General features: G+C 41.6%; 1 protein-coding gene and 1 pseudogene across 4 annotated transcripts in view; both read left to right on the top strand.

Moving 5' to 3' along the window:
* The window catches only part of SCAI (suppressor of cancer cell invasion), a 194,716-nt gene extending 179,224 nt beyond the window's left edge, over positions 1–15,492 (top strand). For all 3 annotated transcript variants that reach the window (XM_030919428.1, XM_030919427.1, XM_030919429.1), the window contains one exon: positions 14,639–15,492. In XM_030919428.1, the coding sequence (XP_030775288.1) occupies positions 14,639–14,785 (147 nt within the window). In that variant the 3' untranslated portion in view covers positions 14,786–15,492. The remainder of the gene's footprint in view (positions 1–14,638) is intronic.
* LOC115893926 lies at positions 1,088–3,075 on the top strand (annotated as a pseudogene). The gene has a single exon (XR_004053960.1). The product of XR_004053960.1 is annotated as a frataxin, mitochondrial pseudogene (transcript).
* Positions 15,493–17,562: the final 2,070 nt, after the last annotated feature.

The raw sequence follows: 17,562 nt of genomic DNA, 5'->3' as shown, positions 1-17,562 counted from the left end.
TTACAAAAATTAGCCAGACATGGTGGCATGCACCTGTAATTCCCGCTTCTCGGGAGGCTGAGGAAAGAGAATTGCTTGAACCCAGGAGGCAAAGGTTACAGTGAGCCGAGATCATAACACCGTACTCCAACCTGGGCAACAGGCAAGACTCAGTCTTGGGGGAAAAAAATAAAATGATGTTGTTGTGAAATTCTTGTATCAGTTTCCTGGTACACATATATAAGATTTTCTCTGAGGAATATACGTAATAGTAGAATTGCAAGATCAGATGATGTAAGCATATTTAACTTTGCTAGGTAATGCCATACTGTGTTCCAAAGCAGTTGTATCAGTTTACACTCATACTAGCAGGATGTAAGAGTTGCTATTTCTGTAATCCTTCCTTTCCAACACTTGTTGCAGTCATACTTTATAGTTTTGGTGAATCTGCTGAGTGTAAAGTGGTAGGTCATTGTGGTTTGAATTTTTATTTCCAGGATTGCTATTGAGGTTGAGCAACTTCTCATAAGTGTTCTTCTGTTTTTCTCTTTGTAAAGAATGTGTTCAAGTCTTTTGCTTGACTTGATAGTGCACTTTTCTAGCTGTTTATTTTTTGTGTATGCATGTACCTATACAACACTTCATTGAGATTTTAAATATTTTAGCCATTATATTTTTCACTTCTGTAAGTAAAATGTTTTTTCAAATATGCCTGAACAGTTAAAAAAATCTTTTGCAACTTTTGGTTTCAAAATATTATTTCTTTCCATTTTATTATGGTAATTTTAAAATGTAAAAGAACTGCAATGGGCCAGGCGCAGTGGCTCACACCTGTAATCTCAGCACTTTGGGAGGCCAAGACAGGAGCATCACTTCAGGCTAGAAGTTTGAGAACAGCCTGGGCAACATAGTGAGACCTCGTTTCTACAAAGAAATTTTAAAAATTAGCCAGATGTAGTGGTATGTGCCTATAGTCCCAGCTCTTCAGGAGGCTAAGGTGGGAGAATTGCTTGAGCTCAGGAGTTTGAAGCTGCAGTGAACTCTGATTATACCACTGCATGGGCCAACTGTGCAGGTCCACTTAAGACACAATTTTTTTTTTCAATAAATAAATTGGAAAAATTTTGGAGATTTGCTGCTGTTGGCAAAACAGATAAACTACACAGCCTAGAAATATTGAAAACATTGTTCACCCGGGCCCCGCAGCCAGTGGAATTGGCCCCACTCTGTGGCTGCCGGGGCCTGTGCACTGGAATTGCCGTGGCCTGCAAGCCCCACCATGCCAGTTTGAACCTCCGTGGCCTCAACCAGATTCGGAATGTCAAAAAGCAGAGTATCTATTGGATGAATTTGAGGAAATCAGGAAGTTTGGGCCACCCAGCCTCTCTAGATGAGACTTCCTATGAAAGACTAGCAGAGGAATCACTGGACTGTTTAGCAGAGTTTTTTGAAGACCTTGCAGACAAGCCATACACGTTTGAGGATTATGATGCTTCCTTTGGGAGTGATGTCTTAACTGGTAGACTGGGTGGAGATCTAGGAACCTACGTGATCAACAAGCAGATGCCAAACAAGCAAATCTGGTTATCTTCTCCATCCAGTGGACTCAAGCGTTATGACTGGACTGGGAAAAACTGGGTGTACTCCCACGATAGCGTGTCCCTCCGTGATCTGCTGGCTGCAGAGCTCACTAAAGCCTTAAAAACCAAACCGGACTTGTCTTCCTTGGCCTATTCTGGAAAAGACGCTTGATACCCAGCCCAGTTGTAAGGTTATTTAAAGCTGTCAGGCCAAGACCCCAGCTTCATTATGCAGCTGAGGTCTTTTTTTTTTTTTTTTGGTTTTTTGTTTTTCATTCCTGCCTTTGAGGAACAGCTCTGTGGCAAGAATGTGTTGCCTCCTACCTTGCCCGCACGTTTTGATTTGTAATTTCTACAGATTTTTTTGGATTGTCTGATTTCCTCCCTCACATGATACCCTTTATCTTTTATAATGTCTTATCCCTATACCTGAACATAGCAACCTTTAAAAAAGCAAAAGAATAAGAAGGACAAGTTCCAGGAGGAGAAATGAATTGTCTTCACTCTTCATTCTATGAAGGACTTAGGGCAAGAAGTACATGAAGAGCAGCTGGTTTACCTGTTCACTATTCTGTCTCAAAATGAGACACATTAATGGGTAGGCTACAAATGTTCCCGGGCTTATTTCAAAGTGGAAGCACTTCTGAGCTCTTTAGCATTGAAGTGTCGAAAGCAGTTCACATGGGAAGACAATTTCTGATGTGTGCTCTGTGACTGCCAGGGTGTGGCCTGCACTGGGTTGTCCAGGGAGACCTAGTGCTGTTTCTTCCACATGTTCACGTGTGTATATGTGTGTGTGTGTACTTTTATATATGTTTTTTTCAACTTAAGGGTTAGTATGGATTCAGCTGCCACAAGTATGCAAAAAACTTCCAATCACAAGAAAGGAGAAAAAAAGCCATTTTCATAAACTGAGTGATGTAGCATAATAAACAAAATCATGGAGCTGAGGAGTTACTTTGTGAACGTGAAGGGGCATATAAAGGAAAGAGATACTCATGTCGATAAAGAGAACCTAGTCCTAGATGCAGTTCAGCCACAAAGTAGTTGTCCCTTTGTGAACAAGTTTCCCAAACTCCTTGGGCCTCTGCTTTCCCATCTGTTAAATGAGGGGATGGAGTGTGGTTGATTTCCAGCATTCAGTGGTCCTGTCAAGCAGCCTAACAGGCTAGCTCTAATTCCCATTGGGTAGATGAGGGGATGACAAAGAGCAATTTGTAAGCTATATAGGAAATGTTATTGGTATCCCCCTATCGGGATTTCAGTTGAATTCATGTTAAAATAATAGCCATCCTTTATTGTGCGCTTACTGGGTTAAGCCTATTATACCATATTACCTCATTTTAATTTCTACCGACCTGCAGTTTATACATGAAGCAACTAGGCTCCAGGACATTAAAACTCACACAAAGTTATGCTCATATTATTTTCTTACTGAAAGAAGGATTTATTAGTGACAAGTTTGTATTAATATGTAGCAAAGGCTTTTCCAATGGGTGAATAAAAACACATTACATTATAGTAAAAAAAAAAAAAAGGTCAAACTGGGAGAAGTGGCATATACCTATAGTCCCAGCTACTCAGGAGGCTGAGGCAGGAGGATTGCTTGAAGCTGGGAATTGGAGATCAGCCTGGGCAACATAGCAAAATCTTATCTCTTAAAAAAAGAAAAAATACTCTTAATAATGAAACAGTATAAACAAAAGCTAAGTAAAATATTTTCTTTCTCCTGAAATAAAATTATTTTTTGAGTCTGATGGAAATGTTTAAGTGTAGTAGATCAGTGTCAGTGAGAAAATAAATAAAATCCTACAAAAAAGAAATAGTGAAAAAATTAAGAAAAAGGTATGTCATGAATATATAAAATATATGTAGACACTAGTCTATCATTTACTACTATCAGATGTATACAAATCTATTATGAATGATTAAAATTTATGCATACACTTACATACCATATATGGTACCATTCACAGTCCACAGAAGTGTAAACAAAAGTAATGATGATGCAATATTAAGTCATAACTGCATAAAATCACTGTAGTGCCTACTGTACTACTGTAATAATTTTGTAGCCACATCCTGTTGCTCTGGCAGTGAGCTCAAGTGTTGCAAGTACTGCTTAGAATGCCTGTCATCTCCATGAGCATTCTGTCTCTCCAGTAAATTGTGTATTGTAATAAAAAATGATCTCTACCGGTTCTCACATTTTTTTTTTTTTTTTTTTTTTTTTGAGACGGAATCTCGCTCTGTCACCCAGGCTGGAGTGCTGTGGCCAGGATCTCAGCTCACTGCAAGCTCCGCCTCCCGGGTTCATGCCATTCTCCTGCCTCAGCCTCCCGGGTAGCTGGGACTACAGGCGCCGCCACCTCACCCGGCTAGTTTTTTGTAGTTTTTAGTAGAGACGAGGTTTCACCGTGTTAGCCAGGATGGTCTCGATCTCCTGACCTCGTGATCCGCCTGTCTCGGCCTCCCAAAGTGCTGGGATTACAGGCTTGAGCCACCGCGCCCAGCTATCACATATTTTTTATTGTGTTTAGTCCAGTACTGTAGTAAACCTTACATAACACCATGGGACTCATGTGAAGTGATGCTTCAAGTGCTCCCAAGAAGCGAAGAAAAGTCATGACATTACAAGAAAAAGTTGAATAGCTTGATACGTACCGTAGATCAAGGTTTGCCATTGTGGTTGCCTGCCATTTCAAGATAAATTAATCCAGTAAGGAGTGTTGTAAAAAAAGAAAATTTGTGACGCCATCACTGTAGCTACGTCAGCAGGCATGAAAACCTTGCACTTTTTGTGAAATACCTTTTTTTTTTTTTTCTGAGACGGAGTCTCGCTCTGTCACGCAGGCTGGAGTGCAGTGGCCGGATCTCAGCTCACTGCAAGCTCCACCTCCCGGGTTCACGCCATTCTCCTGGCTCAGCCTCCCGAGTAGCTGGGACTACAGGCGCCTGCCACCTCACCCGGCTAGTTTTTTGTATTTTTTAGTAGAGATGGGGTTTCACCATGTTAGTCAGGATGGTCTCGATCGCCTGACCTCGTGATCCACCTGTCTCGGCCTCCCAAAGTGCTGGGATTACAGGCTTGAGCCACCGTGCCCGGCGTGAAATACCTTTTTATCTCATAATGAAAATAGCATTTATGTAGGTGTAAGGTTGCTATAAGACATACTTACAGGCCGGGCACGGTGGCTCATGCCTGTAATCCCAGCACTTTGGAAGGCCGAGGTGGGTGGATCACCTGAGGTCAAGAATTCAAGACCAGCCTGACCAATATGATGAAACCCCCATCTCTACTAAAAATACAGAAATTAGCTGGGCATCATGGCATGAGTCTGTATGTAGTCCCAGCTACTCAGGAGGCTGAGACAGGAGAATTGCTTGAACCTAGAAGGCAGAGGTTGCAGTGAGCTGAGATCACACCACTGTACTCTAGCCTGAGTGACACAGCAAGATTCCATCCCCCCCGCCACCAAAAAAAAAGACATACTTATATATTATGATTTGAGAAAAAGCAAAAGGAAAGTGAAAGATCCAAAGCTGGAGAAGGAAATTCTGGCAAAAAATGATTTGATAATTTTTGAAAGAGCTTTGTCTTTAAAAATGTTAAGGTAACACAAGAAGCAGCTTCTGCCAACCAAGAGGCAGCAGATAAGTGGCACCTGGGGGTGCCACTGAGGAGAAAGGATACCTGCCTGAACAGGTTTTTAGTGCAGAAGAAAATAGCTTTTCTGGAGAAAAAAAAAAAAAACTGCCACAGAGGACGTTTTTTAGTAAGGAAAATAAGTGAACACCAGGATTTAAACAGGAAGGGATAGACAACTCTGTTATTTTGTGCAAATGCACTTGGGTTTATGATCAGGACAGTCCTTATCTATAAAGCTGCTAATGCACCTCGATAGAAAAGATAAACACCAGCTGCCAGTACAACAAGAAGGTCTGGACAACAGGAACTTTTTTTTCAGATTGATTTTGTTGATGCTGTGTCCCTGAAATCAGGAAGTACCTTGCCAGTAAGGGACTACCTTTTAAAGTTTTTTTGATATTCAATAATGCCCTGGCTATCCAGAACCCCATTAATTCTATACTGAAGGTGTCAAAGTGGCCTACTTGCCCCCAAACACAATGTCAGCCTCTAGATCAGGGGGTTATAAGGACCTTTAAGGTTCATTGCACAGAGTACTCTATGTATTATCAAAACTACAGAAGAGAAACCCTAATGGAGAGAACATCTTGAAAGCCTAAAAGGATTCCACCATTGGAAATGCCATCATTAGTATAGAAAAAGCCTTGAAAACCATCAAGCCTGAAACAATGACTGCTGGAGAAAACTGTGTCCTAATGTTGTGCATGACTTCAGAGGATTTGTGACAATCAAGGAAATCATGAAAGAGATTGTGGATGTGGCAAAAGGGTGGGGAGTGAAGGGTTTTGAGATACAGATCTTGGAGAAGTTCAAGAGCTAATAGACACCGCACCAGAAGAATTAACCGAAGATGACGTGGGGTGGACATGAATGTTTCTGAACCAGCGCCAGGAAGGAGACATAGAAGAAGCAGTGGCAGAAAACAAATGGATGTTAGACAACCCAGGAGAAGGGTTTAGGTTATTCAGGACTGGGCTTTTGACTTCCATGACATGGATGCTTCTATGATAACGGACACTGAAATGAAAGCAAATAGTGGGAGGATTGATGCCATATAGAAACACTCTAGAGAAATGAAAAAGCAAAAATGTCAGACACAAATTATGACATATCTGCATAAAATTACACCCAGTTGCCTGTCTCTTCTGCCTCCCCTTCCATCTCCTCCACCTCTCCTCTCTCTGCCACCCCTGAGACAGCAAGACCAACCCCACCTCCTCCTCCACAGCCTACTGAATGTGAAGGCAATGAGGATGAAGGCCTTTATGGTAATCCATTTAATGAATAGTAAATATATTTCTCTTTCTTATGATTTTCTTTTTTTTTTGAGACAGAGTCTCGTTCTGTTGCCCAGGCTGGAGCGCAGTGGCATAATCTCGGCTCACTGCAACCTGCACCTCTGGGGTGCAAGAGATTATTCTGCCTCAGCATCCCAAATAGCTGGGATTACAGGCATGTTCCACCACTCCTGGCTAATTTTTGTATTTTTAGTAGAGGCGGGATTTCACCATGTTGGCCAGGCTGATCTTGAACTCCTGACCTCAGGTGATCCTCCCGCCTCAGCCTCCCAAAGTGCTAGGATTACAGGTGTGAACCACCATGCCCAGCCCTGGCCAATTTTCTTAATAACATTTTCTTTTCTCAGCCCGGTGCAGTGACTCACACCTGTAATCTCAGCACTTTGGGGGACTGAGGTGGGCAGATCACAAGGTCAGGAGTTCAAGACCAGCCTGGTCAATATGGTGAAACCCCGTCTCTACTGAAAATACAAAAACTAGCCAAGCATGGTGGCAAGTGCCTGTAATCCCAGCTGCTCAGGAGGCTGAGGCAGGAGAATTGCTTGAATCTGGGAGGCAGAGGTTGCAGTGAGCCAAGATTGCGCCATTGTACTCCGGCCTGGGTAACAAAAGCAAAACTCTGTCTCGGGGGGAAAAAAATTCTTTTCTCTAGCTAACTGTTGTATTGTAATAATACAGTATATAGGCTGGGTGTCGTGGTTCATGCCTGTAATCCCAGCACTATGGGAGGCTGAGGTGGGTACATCACCTGAGGTCAGAAGTTCAAGACCAGCCTGGCCAACATGGTGAAACCCCATCTCTACTAAAAATACAAAAACTAGCCAGGTGTGGTGGTATGCGCCTGTAATCCCAGCTACTCAGGAAGCTGAGACATGAGAATCGCTTGAACCTGGGAGGTGGAGGTTGCAGTGAGCCAAGATCGCGCGACTGCACTCCAGCCTAGGTGACAGAGCAAGACTCTGTCTCAAAAAAAAAAAAAAAGAAAAAGAAAAGAAAAAGAAGAAACAGTATATAATAAATATAACATACAAAGTATTTGTTAATTGACTGTTTATGTTATCTATAAGATTTCCAATTAGTGGTAGGCTATAAGTAGTTAAATTTCAGGGAGTTGAAAGTTATACATGGATTTTTAACTCTATTAGGGGGCTCAGCATCCCTAACCCCTGCATTGTTCAGGAGTCAGCTATATTTGAGTTCTGACGTATTTTTCCATTTATGGATTTGTCTTACCATTCATCAGAGTTTTTTTTTTTTTTTTTTTTTTTTTTTTTTTTTTTTTTTGAGACGGAATCTTACCCTGTTGCCTGGGAGTACAATGACGTGATCTCTGTTCACTGCAACCTCTGCCTCCCAGGTTCAAGCAATTCTCCTGCCTCAGCCTCCTGAGTAGCTGGGATTACAGGTGCATGCCACCATGCCCAGCTAAATTTTGTATTTTTAGTAGAGATGAAGTTTCACCATATTGGCCAGGCTGGTCTTGAACTCCTGGCCTCAGGTGATCCAACTGCCTCAACCTCCCAAAGTTCTGGGATTACAGGGATGAACCACCACGCCCAGCCCCATCTTATTTTTTAATGCATTTTGAAGTAGATTGTGGACATCACCCACAAACACTTCATCATGCATATATATAATATGTTTACTTTTTTTTTTTTTAATGAGATGAGATCTTCCCATGTTTCCTAGGCTGATCTTGAACTTCTGGATTCAAGCTGTCCTCCCGCCTCAGCATCACACATAGCTGGAACTATAGGCACATTGTCACTGCCCAACTACAATTTTTTTTTTTTTTTAATTTGGGACAGAGTCTCTCTGTCATGCAGTTTGGAGTACAGTGATGCAGTTGTAGCTTACTGCAGCCTCAGTCTCCTGGGCTCAAGCAGTCCTCCTGCTTCTAGCCTCCTGAGTAGCTGGGACCACTTGAGTACTGTGCACCACCATGCCCAGCTAATTTTTAAATTTTTTTGTGGAGACGGGTTTTGCTGCATTGCCTAGGATGGTCTCAAACTTTTGGCCTCAAGCAATCCTCCCACCTTGGCCTCCCAAAGTGGGGTAATAGGCATGAGCCACTGTAACTCACCTAATTCTTTTTTCTGTAAAGTTTACACACAGTGAAATGCACAAAATTAAGGTATACCATTAAGTGAGTTTTGAGGGAAATATACCTGTGTAACCTAAACCTTTATCAATTTATACAAGATAGCATCATTCCAAATTGTTACTTCTGTACTCCTTTTTATTCAGTCCAGTACCCATTACCCCAGAGGCTGTCACCTTTTGATTGTTTTCACTCAAGATTACTTGCACCTGTTCGTGAACTTGAACCACACAGTATAGACTCTTGTGTAAACCTTCTGTAACTAAGCATGTGCATTGTTCTTGAGATTCATCCCTGTTGTTTCAGATATCGATAGATCATTCCTTTTTGTTACTGGGTAGTATTCCATTGTCTGAACATACCACAGTTTAGGCATTCTCCCCCTGATGAACACATGGCAGTTTTACAGTGTTGGCTATTACAGGCCAGAGCATGGTGGCTCATGCCTGTAATCTGAACACTTCAGGAGGCCAAGGCTGGAGGATCACTTGAGCCCCAGGAGTTCAAAGTTACAGTGAATTATGATCACACCACTGCATTCCAGCATGGGCGACAGAGGGAGTCCCTGTCTTAAATAAATAAATAGTTAGCTAATAGAAATAAAACTGCTTTTTATTATAAATAATAAGGATTGTACAAGTTTTTGTTTTGTTTTGTTTTGTTTTGAGACAGAGTCTCGCTCTGTCGCCCAGGCTGGAGTGCAGTGGTGCAATCTCAGCTCACTGCAAGCTCCGCCTCCCGGGTTCACGCCATTTTCCTGCCTCAGCCTCCCAAGTAGCTGGGACCACAGGCGCCCGCCACCATGCCCAACTAATTTTTTTTGTATTTTTATTAGAGACGGGGTTTCACTGTGTTAGCCAGGATGGTTTCGATCTTCTGACCTTGTGATCTGCCCACCTCGGCCTCCCAAAGTGCTGGGATTACAGGCGTGAACCACCTTGCCCAGCCAGCTTGTACAAGTCTTTGCACAGACATTTGTTTTGAATTTTTTTGGTCATATTATGGGTATGTGTTTAGTTTAGAAACTGCTAGACCTTTTCTCAAAGTGGTTGTACCATAGTTATATTCCCACCAGTAGCTTTGAAGGTTGCTTTTCATTCTTGCCAACATTGTTGTCAGACTTTTAAATCTGACCATTCTGATGGATATGTAGTGGTGTTTAAAATTTCATCAAAATTTTTAAAAATAATAAAATTTCATCAAAATTAAAAGTTTAGTTGAATGCAAATTGAAGCTACAATGAAAAATCTGAGTTTTTTCTTTTCTGATTTGTGTTTTTGTATATTATCCCAGAAATCCTTACCTAAAGTTACAGAGATTTTCTTTTTTTGTTCTTTTTTTTTTGAGACTGAGTCTCAATCTGTCACTCAGGCTGGAGTGCAATGGCATAATCTTGGCTCACTGCAACCTCCGCCTCCTGTATTCAAGTGATTCTCCTTCCTCAGCCTCCAGAGTAGCTGGGATCACAGACGCCCACCACCACACCCAGCTCATTTTTTGGTTATTTTTGGTAGAAAGGGGTTTTCACCATGTTGGCCAGGCTGATCTCGAATTCCTGACCTCAAGTGATCCCTCTGCCTTGGCCTCCCAAAGTGCTGGGATTACAGTTGTGAGCCACCACGCCTGGCCTTCTCCTATAGGAATTCTATAGTTTTAGCTTTCACATGTAGGTCTATGGTTTATTTTGAGTTAATTTTTGTTTACAGTGTGAGATAAAGGTTAAAGTTTTTTAATATGCATGTGCAGTTGTTCTAGTACCATATGTTGAAAAGATTTTTCTTTTCCCATTGAATTACTTTGGTAACTTTGTTGAAAATCAATTAAGCATATATGTATAGGGATATTTTGAACTCTAAATTATCTTCCATTAATCTGCAGAATTTGTATCAAATACACTATTGTCTTTACTATTGTAGCTTTAAAAAAGTCTTAACATCTAAGAGGGAGAGTCCTTTTCCCCAAAAGAGTTTTAAGTGTTTGGGTTGTTTTAGGTCCTTTGTACTTCTATATGAATTTTAGCATCCACGTCACATTTTGCTTAGAATTGTATTAAAAATCTATAATTCAACTGTGGGGAATTACTGTTTTAATAGTGTTGAATCTTCCAGTCAATAATAACGGTATATATCCTCATTTACTTATATCTTTAGTTTCTTTCACCGGGATGTTGTAGTTTTTATCATACAGGTCTTGCATGTGTCTTATAATTCCAAAGTATTTTATGTTCCAGTACGCTTTAAATATTGAATTGTTTGGCTGGGAGTGATGGCTTATACCTGTAATCCCAGCACTTTGGGAGGCCGAGGTGGGAGGTCACCTGAGGTCAGGAGTTAAAGACCAGCCTGGCCAACATGGCAAAACCCCATCTCTACTAAAAATACAAAAATTAGCCAGGTGTGGTGGTGGGCGCTTGTAATCCCAGCTACTCGGTAGGCTAAGGCAGGCAGAATCACTCGATCCCAGGAGGCGGAGGTGGCAGTGAGCCGAGATCATGCCATTGCACTCCAGCCTGGGCAACCAGAGTGAGACTCCATCTTAAAAAAAAAAAAGAAAAGGCTGGGTGCGGTGGCTCAAGCCTGTAATCCCAGCACTTTGGGAGGCCGAGACGGGCGGATCACGAGGTCAGGAGATCGAGACCATCCTGGCTAACACGGTGAAACTCCGTCTCTACTGAAAATACAAAAACTAGCCGGGCGAGGTGGCGGGCGCCTGTAGTCCCAGCTACTCGGGAGGCTGAGGCAGGAGAATGGCGTAAACCCAGGAGGCGGAGCTTGCAGTGAGCTGAGATCCGGCCACTGCACTCCAGTCCGGGCGACAGAGCCAGACTCCGCCTCAAAAAAAAAAAAAAAAAATTATTTGGCCAGGCGTGGTACCTCACACCTGTAATCCCAGCACTTTGGGAGGCAGAGGCGGGCAGATCACAAGGTCAGGAGTTGGAGACCAGCCTGGCCAACATGGTGAAACCTCATCTGTACTAAAAATACAAAAAATAAATAAATAAATAAATTAGCCAGATATGGTGGCTTATGCCTGTAGTCCCAGCTACTTGGGAGGCTGAGGCAAGATAATCGCTTGAACCTGGGAGGCGGAGGTCATAGTGAGCCGAGATTGCACCACTGCACTCCAGCCCGGGCGGCAGAGTGAAACTCCATCTCAAAAAAAAAAAAGAATTATTTTTATTTCATTTTTCAGTTGCTTGTTGCTAATACATAGAAATGCACTTGTAAAACATCGGCCTTGTGGCTGCGTACGCTGGCTCACTCCTTTAATGCCAGCACTTTGGGAAGCTGAGTCAGGGAGATCACTTGATCCCAGGAGTTGGAGACCAGCTAGGCAACATGGTGAAACCCCGTCTCTACAAAAAATTACTCGGGTGTGGTGGCATATGCCCATAGCCCCAGCTACCTGGGAGGCTGAGGTAACAGGATCACTTGAGCCCGGGAAGTCAAGGCTACCCTGAACCATGATTGTGCCACTGCTCTCCAGCCTGGGTGAAAGAATGAGAAATCCTTTCTCAAAAAAAAAAAAAAAAAATCAGTTGACCTTGTGTTCTGCAGTCTTGCTAAATTTACTTGTTAGTTCTTTTAGCTTTTTTATATGTTCCTTAATATTTTCTATATACAGGATCATGTCATCCATCCTTAAAAAACAGCTGGCCGGGCGCGGTGGCTCAAGCCTGTAATCCCAGCACTTTGGGAGGCCGAGATGGGCGGATCACAAGGTCAGGAGATCGAGACCATCCTGGCTAACACGGTGAAACCACGTCTCTACTAAAAAATATAAAAAACTAGCCGGGCGAGGTGGCAGGCGCTTGTAGTCCCAGCTACTCGGGAGGCTGAGGCAGGAGAATGGCGTAAAACCCGGGAGGCGGAGCTTGCAGTGAGCTGAGATCCGGCCACTGCACTCCAGCCTGGGCGACAGAGCGAGACTCCGTCTCAAAAAAAAAAAAAAAAACAGCTTTACTTGTTTTTTTCCAATCTAGATGGCTTTTATTGTTATTAATGCTTTATATCAGGGCTAGGTCTTATAGTAAAATGTTGAATAAAAGTAGTGAAAATGGACATTCTTGCCTTCTTTCTGATTTTAGGGTAAAAGTGTTTAGTCTTTTACCATAAATTATTATGTAAATTGTTGGTTATTCATAGATACCCTTTCTCAGATTGACTGAGCTCCCTTCCATTCCTAATTTACTAAGAGTTTATATCAGGAATGGGTATGGATGATTGCCAAAAACTTGTTTCTGCATCTACTGATCTAATATATTCTGTTAATGGAGTGAATAACATTAATTGATCTTTTAATGTTAAATTGGCCAGGCACAGTGGCTCATGCCTGTAATCCCAGCACTTTGGGAGGCTGAGGTGGGCACATCACCTGAGGTTGGGAGTTTGAGACCAGCCTGACCAACATGGAGAAACTCCGTCTCTACTAAAAATACAAAAATTAGCCAGGCGTGGTGGTGCAGGCCTGTAATCCCAGCTACTTGGGAGGCTGAGGCAGGAGAATCACTTGAACCCAGGAGGTGGAAGCTGTGGTGAGCCAAGATTGTGCCATTGCACTCCAGCCTGGGCAACAAGAGTGAAACTCCATCTCAAAAAAAAAAAAAAAAAAAAATGTTAAACCAACCTTGCATAGCTATTAAACCCATTTTGTGGTCATATATTGTCCTTTTTGCATTGCTGGGTTCAATTTGCTAATATTTCATTATGGATTTTTATATCTGTTTTATGAATTTTTTTTATTTTATCATAATGTCTTCATGTGGTTTTGTTATCAGGATAGTGTTAACCTCATAAATTGAGTTGATATGTTCTTCATTCTCTTCTATTTCTTAAAGAGTTTGTTTAGATATGTATTATTTCTTCCTTGAAGCCACCTGGGCTTCACGGCACATAGATTGGTTGAGCTTAGGAGTTCGAGACCAGCATGGCCAACATGGCAAGACCCTATCTCTACAAAAAATAAAAAAATTAGCTGGGCATGGTTGTGCACACCTGTAGTGCCAGCTTCTTGGGAGGCTGAGGTGGGATGATTGCTTGAGCTCACTGCAAGGCTGCAGTAAGCCAGCCTGGGCAACACAGTGAGATTTTATCTAAAAAATTTTGTTTTTGTAATGTGTAATAAGTGAGTCCTACAGGCAGAGAGAGAGAAGTTAACGTTTGCATATATGAACTGTTGCATGAGATGTATATAAAATAGCAACTTCTTCAGGAAATTTTAAATGTATGGCAGGATTATAGTTTATAGAACCTACCCACTGAAGAATTTCTAGGCTGGGTGCTGTGGCTCACGCCTGTAATCCCAACACTTTGAGAGGCTGAGGCAGGCAGATCACATGAGGTCAGGAGTTCGAGACCAGCCTGGCCAACATGGCAAAAAGCCTGGGCTGGAGTACAATGGCGTGATCTCAGCTCACTGCAACCTCTGCCTCCCGGGTTCAAGCAATTCTCCTGCCTCAGCTTCCTGAGTAGCTGAGATTATAGGTGCCCACCACCATGCCTGGCTAATTTTTGTATTTTAGTAGAGATGGGTTTTCAGCATGTTGGCCAGGCTGGTCTCGAACTCCTGACCTCGTGATCTTCCCGCTTTGGCCTCCCAAAGTGCTGGGATTACAGGCGTGAGCCACCGCACCCAGCCGCCCCGGCCTCATTTTAATTTCCAAAGCAATATCTTTTTATTTAACGTATACTTGTTGAAATTCTATATGTGTTAGGATTTTCCCCCCAGTAGCATGAATTATATGGCTTCCACATGATACAGAGCATAGTGTCTGGCAACAACAGGCCTCAGTAAACATTTGTGGAATAACTCACTAAATGAATATATTATGTTGAACCATCTGAAATTGTCATTTTTAGAGGTCAAAATGGTTAAATATCAGCAATTCAATATTCAACAAATATATTAACAATGATTCATTCCAATATAAAAGAGAAAATACATATTATATTACTCCTTGACACTGTATCAATGTGTAAAATTTTCTTTCATTAGACCGCAAAACTTGACTTTTCTCTTCTTTGTCTACCAGGAAACACGAAATTATCCAGAATCATATCCACAACTGCCAAGGGATGAAACAGTGGAGAATCCTCATCTCCAGAAGCACATTTTGGAATTAGCATCCATTCTGGATGTTCGAAACGTGTTTTTTGAGAATACCATTGATGACTATTAAAACAAAAACCCTCTTGTCGAAACAAGTTTTCATTTTCCACAAATTTTAAATGGTGCAGTTTTCTAATGTGATAAGACACATAGTGGTGTTACTTAGTTTTTATTTTTTAATTTAGGGCCATCATTTTAAAAACAAACTGAGAAAAAAAAAATGTTCACACTTTTAGGGCAACTGTTTTAAAATGCAACCTTTCAGGTCTTTTAAAATCTTAATCTTGGAATTTTTATTTTTTGATTTTGAGGGATGGATATTTACCTCCAACTTATAATCCTACACTCAAATAGTCACTATTCTCACCCTGAGAGAAAAAATCATTTATTTTTGTATAATGAGGTAAATTCAACTCTTATACTAGGACCTAAGTTAAATGTCTGGATTTGGAAATATGTAATCGTTCGTAATGATGAAGCTAGCCACCGTGGACTACTGAAAATCAGGAACAGAGTCCCTCCATAATATATTTTTTCTCATTCCAACTTAGCTGGTAGAAAAATGTTTCATTCTTTGAAACATGATCAAGCCAGTTTTTGAAATCATTTAATTTCTTTCAATACTGTCATAATATCAGAAATTAGATTGAATCGCATCTGAAAGCTAGATCTTAATTGAGGACTTGAGATGGTAAATATTACTTGGAATGTATGAGTATTGTGTTATGAGATTTATTTGCATATTTTCTTTTCTTTGTAGTCTGTGAATGCTGAAAATGAAAAAAGAAACAACTTTGAAATATTTCAGTCAAAAAACCATGTCATTGGTTTCATGACACAATGTCTCCATTCTATTTAAACTCTTGGTTTATGAGATCACATTTAAAGACTGGATTTATGTCTGTGGCATAAAGTTTTAATTTTTTGCCTCATTGAAATGTATGAGACTTCAAAGTCAGAGATGTTTTAAATTTTGGTAAGGGGTAACTGGGTGTTATGAAACCTAAAATGTAAGTTGGTTTTGCATTGACAATTTGGAAATAAGATTTGTTAACATTTCCTGTATTTAGTATTTTATATTCATGCACAAAAGTTTTATTATCTTAAATAGGACTCAGTGTATATTATAAAGATTTTTCTTTTTTGTATTTTCCTTCCCTGTCATTCCCTTTATAATTTCACAGTCACTTACTATGAAGTTCTCCCCTCCTTTTTGGTTACCCAGCATTCAGTTTCAGAAATCTATGAATGAAAAGGCCTGATACCTAATTTTCCGTACAGGATCACATCTGGCAGTCCCAGGGGAAGTGAGGTGATTGCTTGTGGTATCTCTTTCCCATGGCCCTAGGTAAATTTTACTCTAATTTTTTTTTTTTTTTTTTTGAGACGGAGTCTCGCTCTGTCGCCCAGGCTGGAGTGCAGTGGCCGAATCTCAGCTCACTGCAAGCTCCGCCTCCTGGGCTTACGCCATTCTCCTGCCTCAGCCTCCCGAGTAGCTGGGACTACAGGCGCCCGCCACTTCGCCCAGCTAGTTTTTTTGTATTTTTTAGTAGAGACGGGGTTTCACTGTGTTAGCCAGGATGGTCTCGATCTCCTGACCTCGTGATCCGCCCGTCTCGGCCTCCCAAAGTGCTGTGATTACAGGCTTGAGCCACCGCGCCCGGCCTTTTTTTTTTTTTTTTTTTTTTGAGACAGTCTCGCTCTTGTTGCCCAGGTTGGAGTGCAGTGGCGCTATCTCGGCTCACTGCAACCTCTGCCTCCCAGGTTCAAGCGATTTTCCTGCCTTAGCCTCCCGAGTAGCTGGGATTACAGGTGCCCGACACCATGCCCGGCTAATTTTTGTATTTTTAGTAGAGATGGGGTTTCACCATGTCGGTCAGGCTGGTCTTTAATTCCTGACCTTGTGATCTGCCCGCCTCAGCCTCCCAAAGTGCTGGGATTACAGGCGTGAGCGACCACACCTGGCCATTATTTTAAACTTGGTTTTCATTTCTGGCATAGAGACTAATTTGGGTCTAAGTTATTCTCATTCCTGCTCTGATTTGCTGATTTTTCAAACCTGAAGTCCGAAGTTACTGTTTTGGGGTTTGGAGACTTGGGTGAGTATTCTGTTTACTTTTTTTTTTTTAAGAGACAGGGTCTTGCTCTGTTGCCCAGGCTGGGGTGCAGTGGTACGTTCATGGCTCACTGCAGCCTCAAATTCCTGGACTCAGGCAATCCTCCCACCTCAGCTTCCCAAGTAGCTGGGACTACAGGCATGCGCCACTGTGCTTGGCTAATTTTCTTTATTTTTTAATTTTTTGTAGAGATGTGTTCTCACTTTGTTGAGCAGGCTGGCCTCAAACTCCTGGGCTCAAGTGATCCTGCTTCAGCCTCCCAAAATGCTAGGATTACAGGTGTGAGCCACTGTACCTGGCCTGTTTACTTTTTAAAAAATATTTTTGTTCTTTGAAACAATATTTCAGAAAGCTTGGGAAAAGTTACCCTGGAAAGAGATTTCCTTTGCTAGTGGGTTTTCATTTTCAGGTAAAGACTGCTTTCCTTTTTTTTCAGTAACTTAATAAACTTCATAGCTTTCCTTTAGTAACAGTGTTCATTGACCTACAGCAATAGACTATTTTCCGTTTTCTGACCTCTTGTTTCAATTCCCCTTAAGTCCTGTGCCAGTTATGCTCCTACCAACACAGAGTTTCCTGTCCTCTAATGTTTAAAATAGTATTTACTGTTCTGAGCTTTATCCTTCCCTGTTAAGCATAAAGAACACTGGTCTGAGAAACAGGAGACCTAAGTTCTAGTCCTGGCTTTCCTGGTAACTAGTATTATGCCCTTTGACAAGTGTCTTCATGT

Source organism: Rhinopithecus roxellana, chromosome 16 (assembly GCF_007565055.1).
Source record: "Rhinopithecus roxellana isolate Shanxi Qingling chromosome 16, ASM756505v1, whole genome shotgun sequence".
In the NCBI taxonomy this organism is placed as follows: Eukaryota; Metazoa; Chordata; class Mammalia; order Primates; family Cercopithecidae; genus Rhinopithecus; species Rhinopithecus roxellana.
Note: the sequence above shows the minus strand (reverse complement) of the source record. Positions and strands in the feature narration are given on the sequence as shown.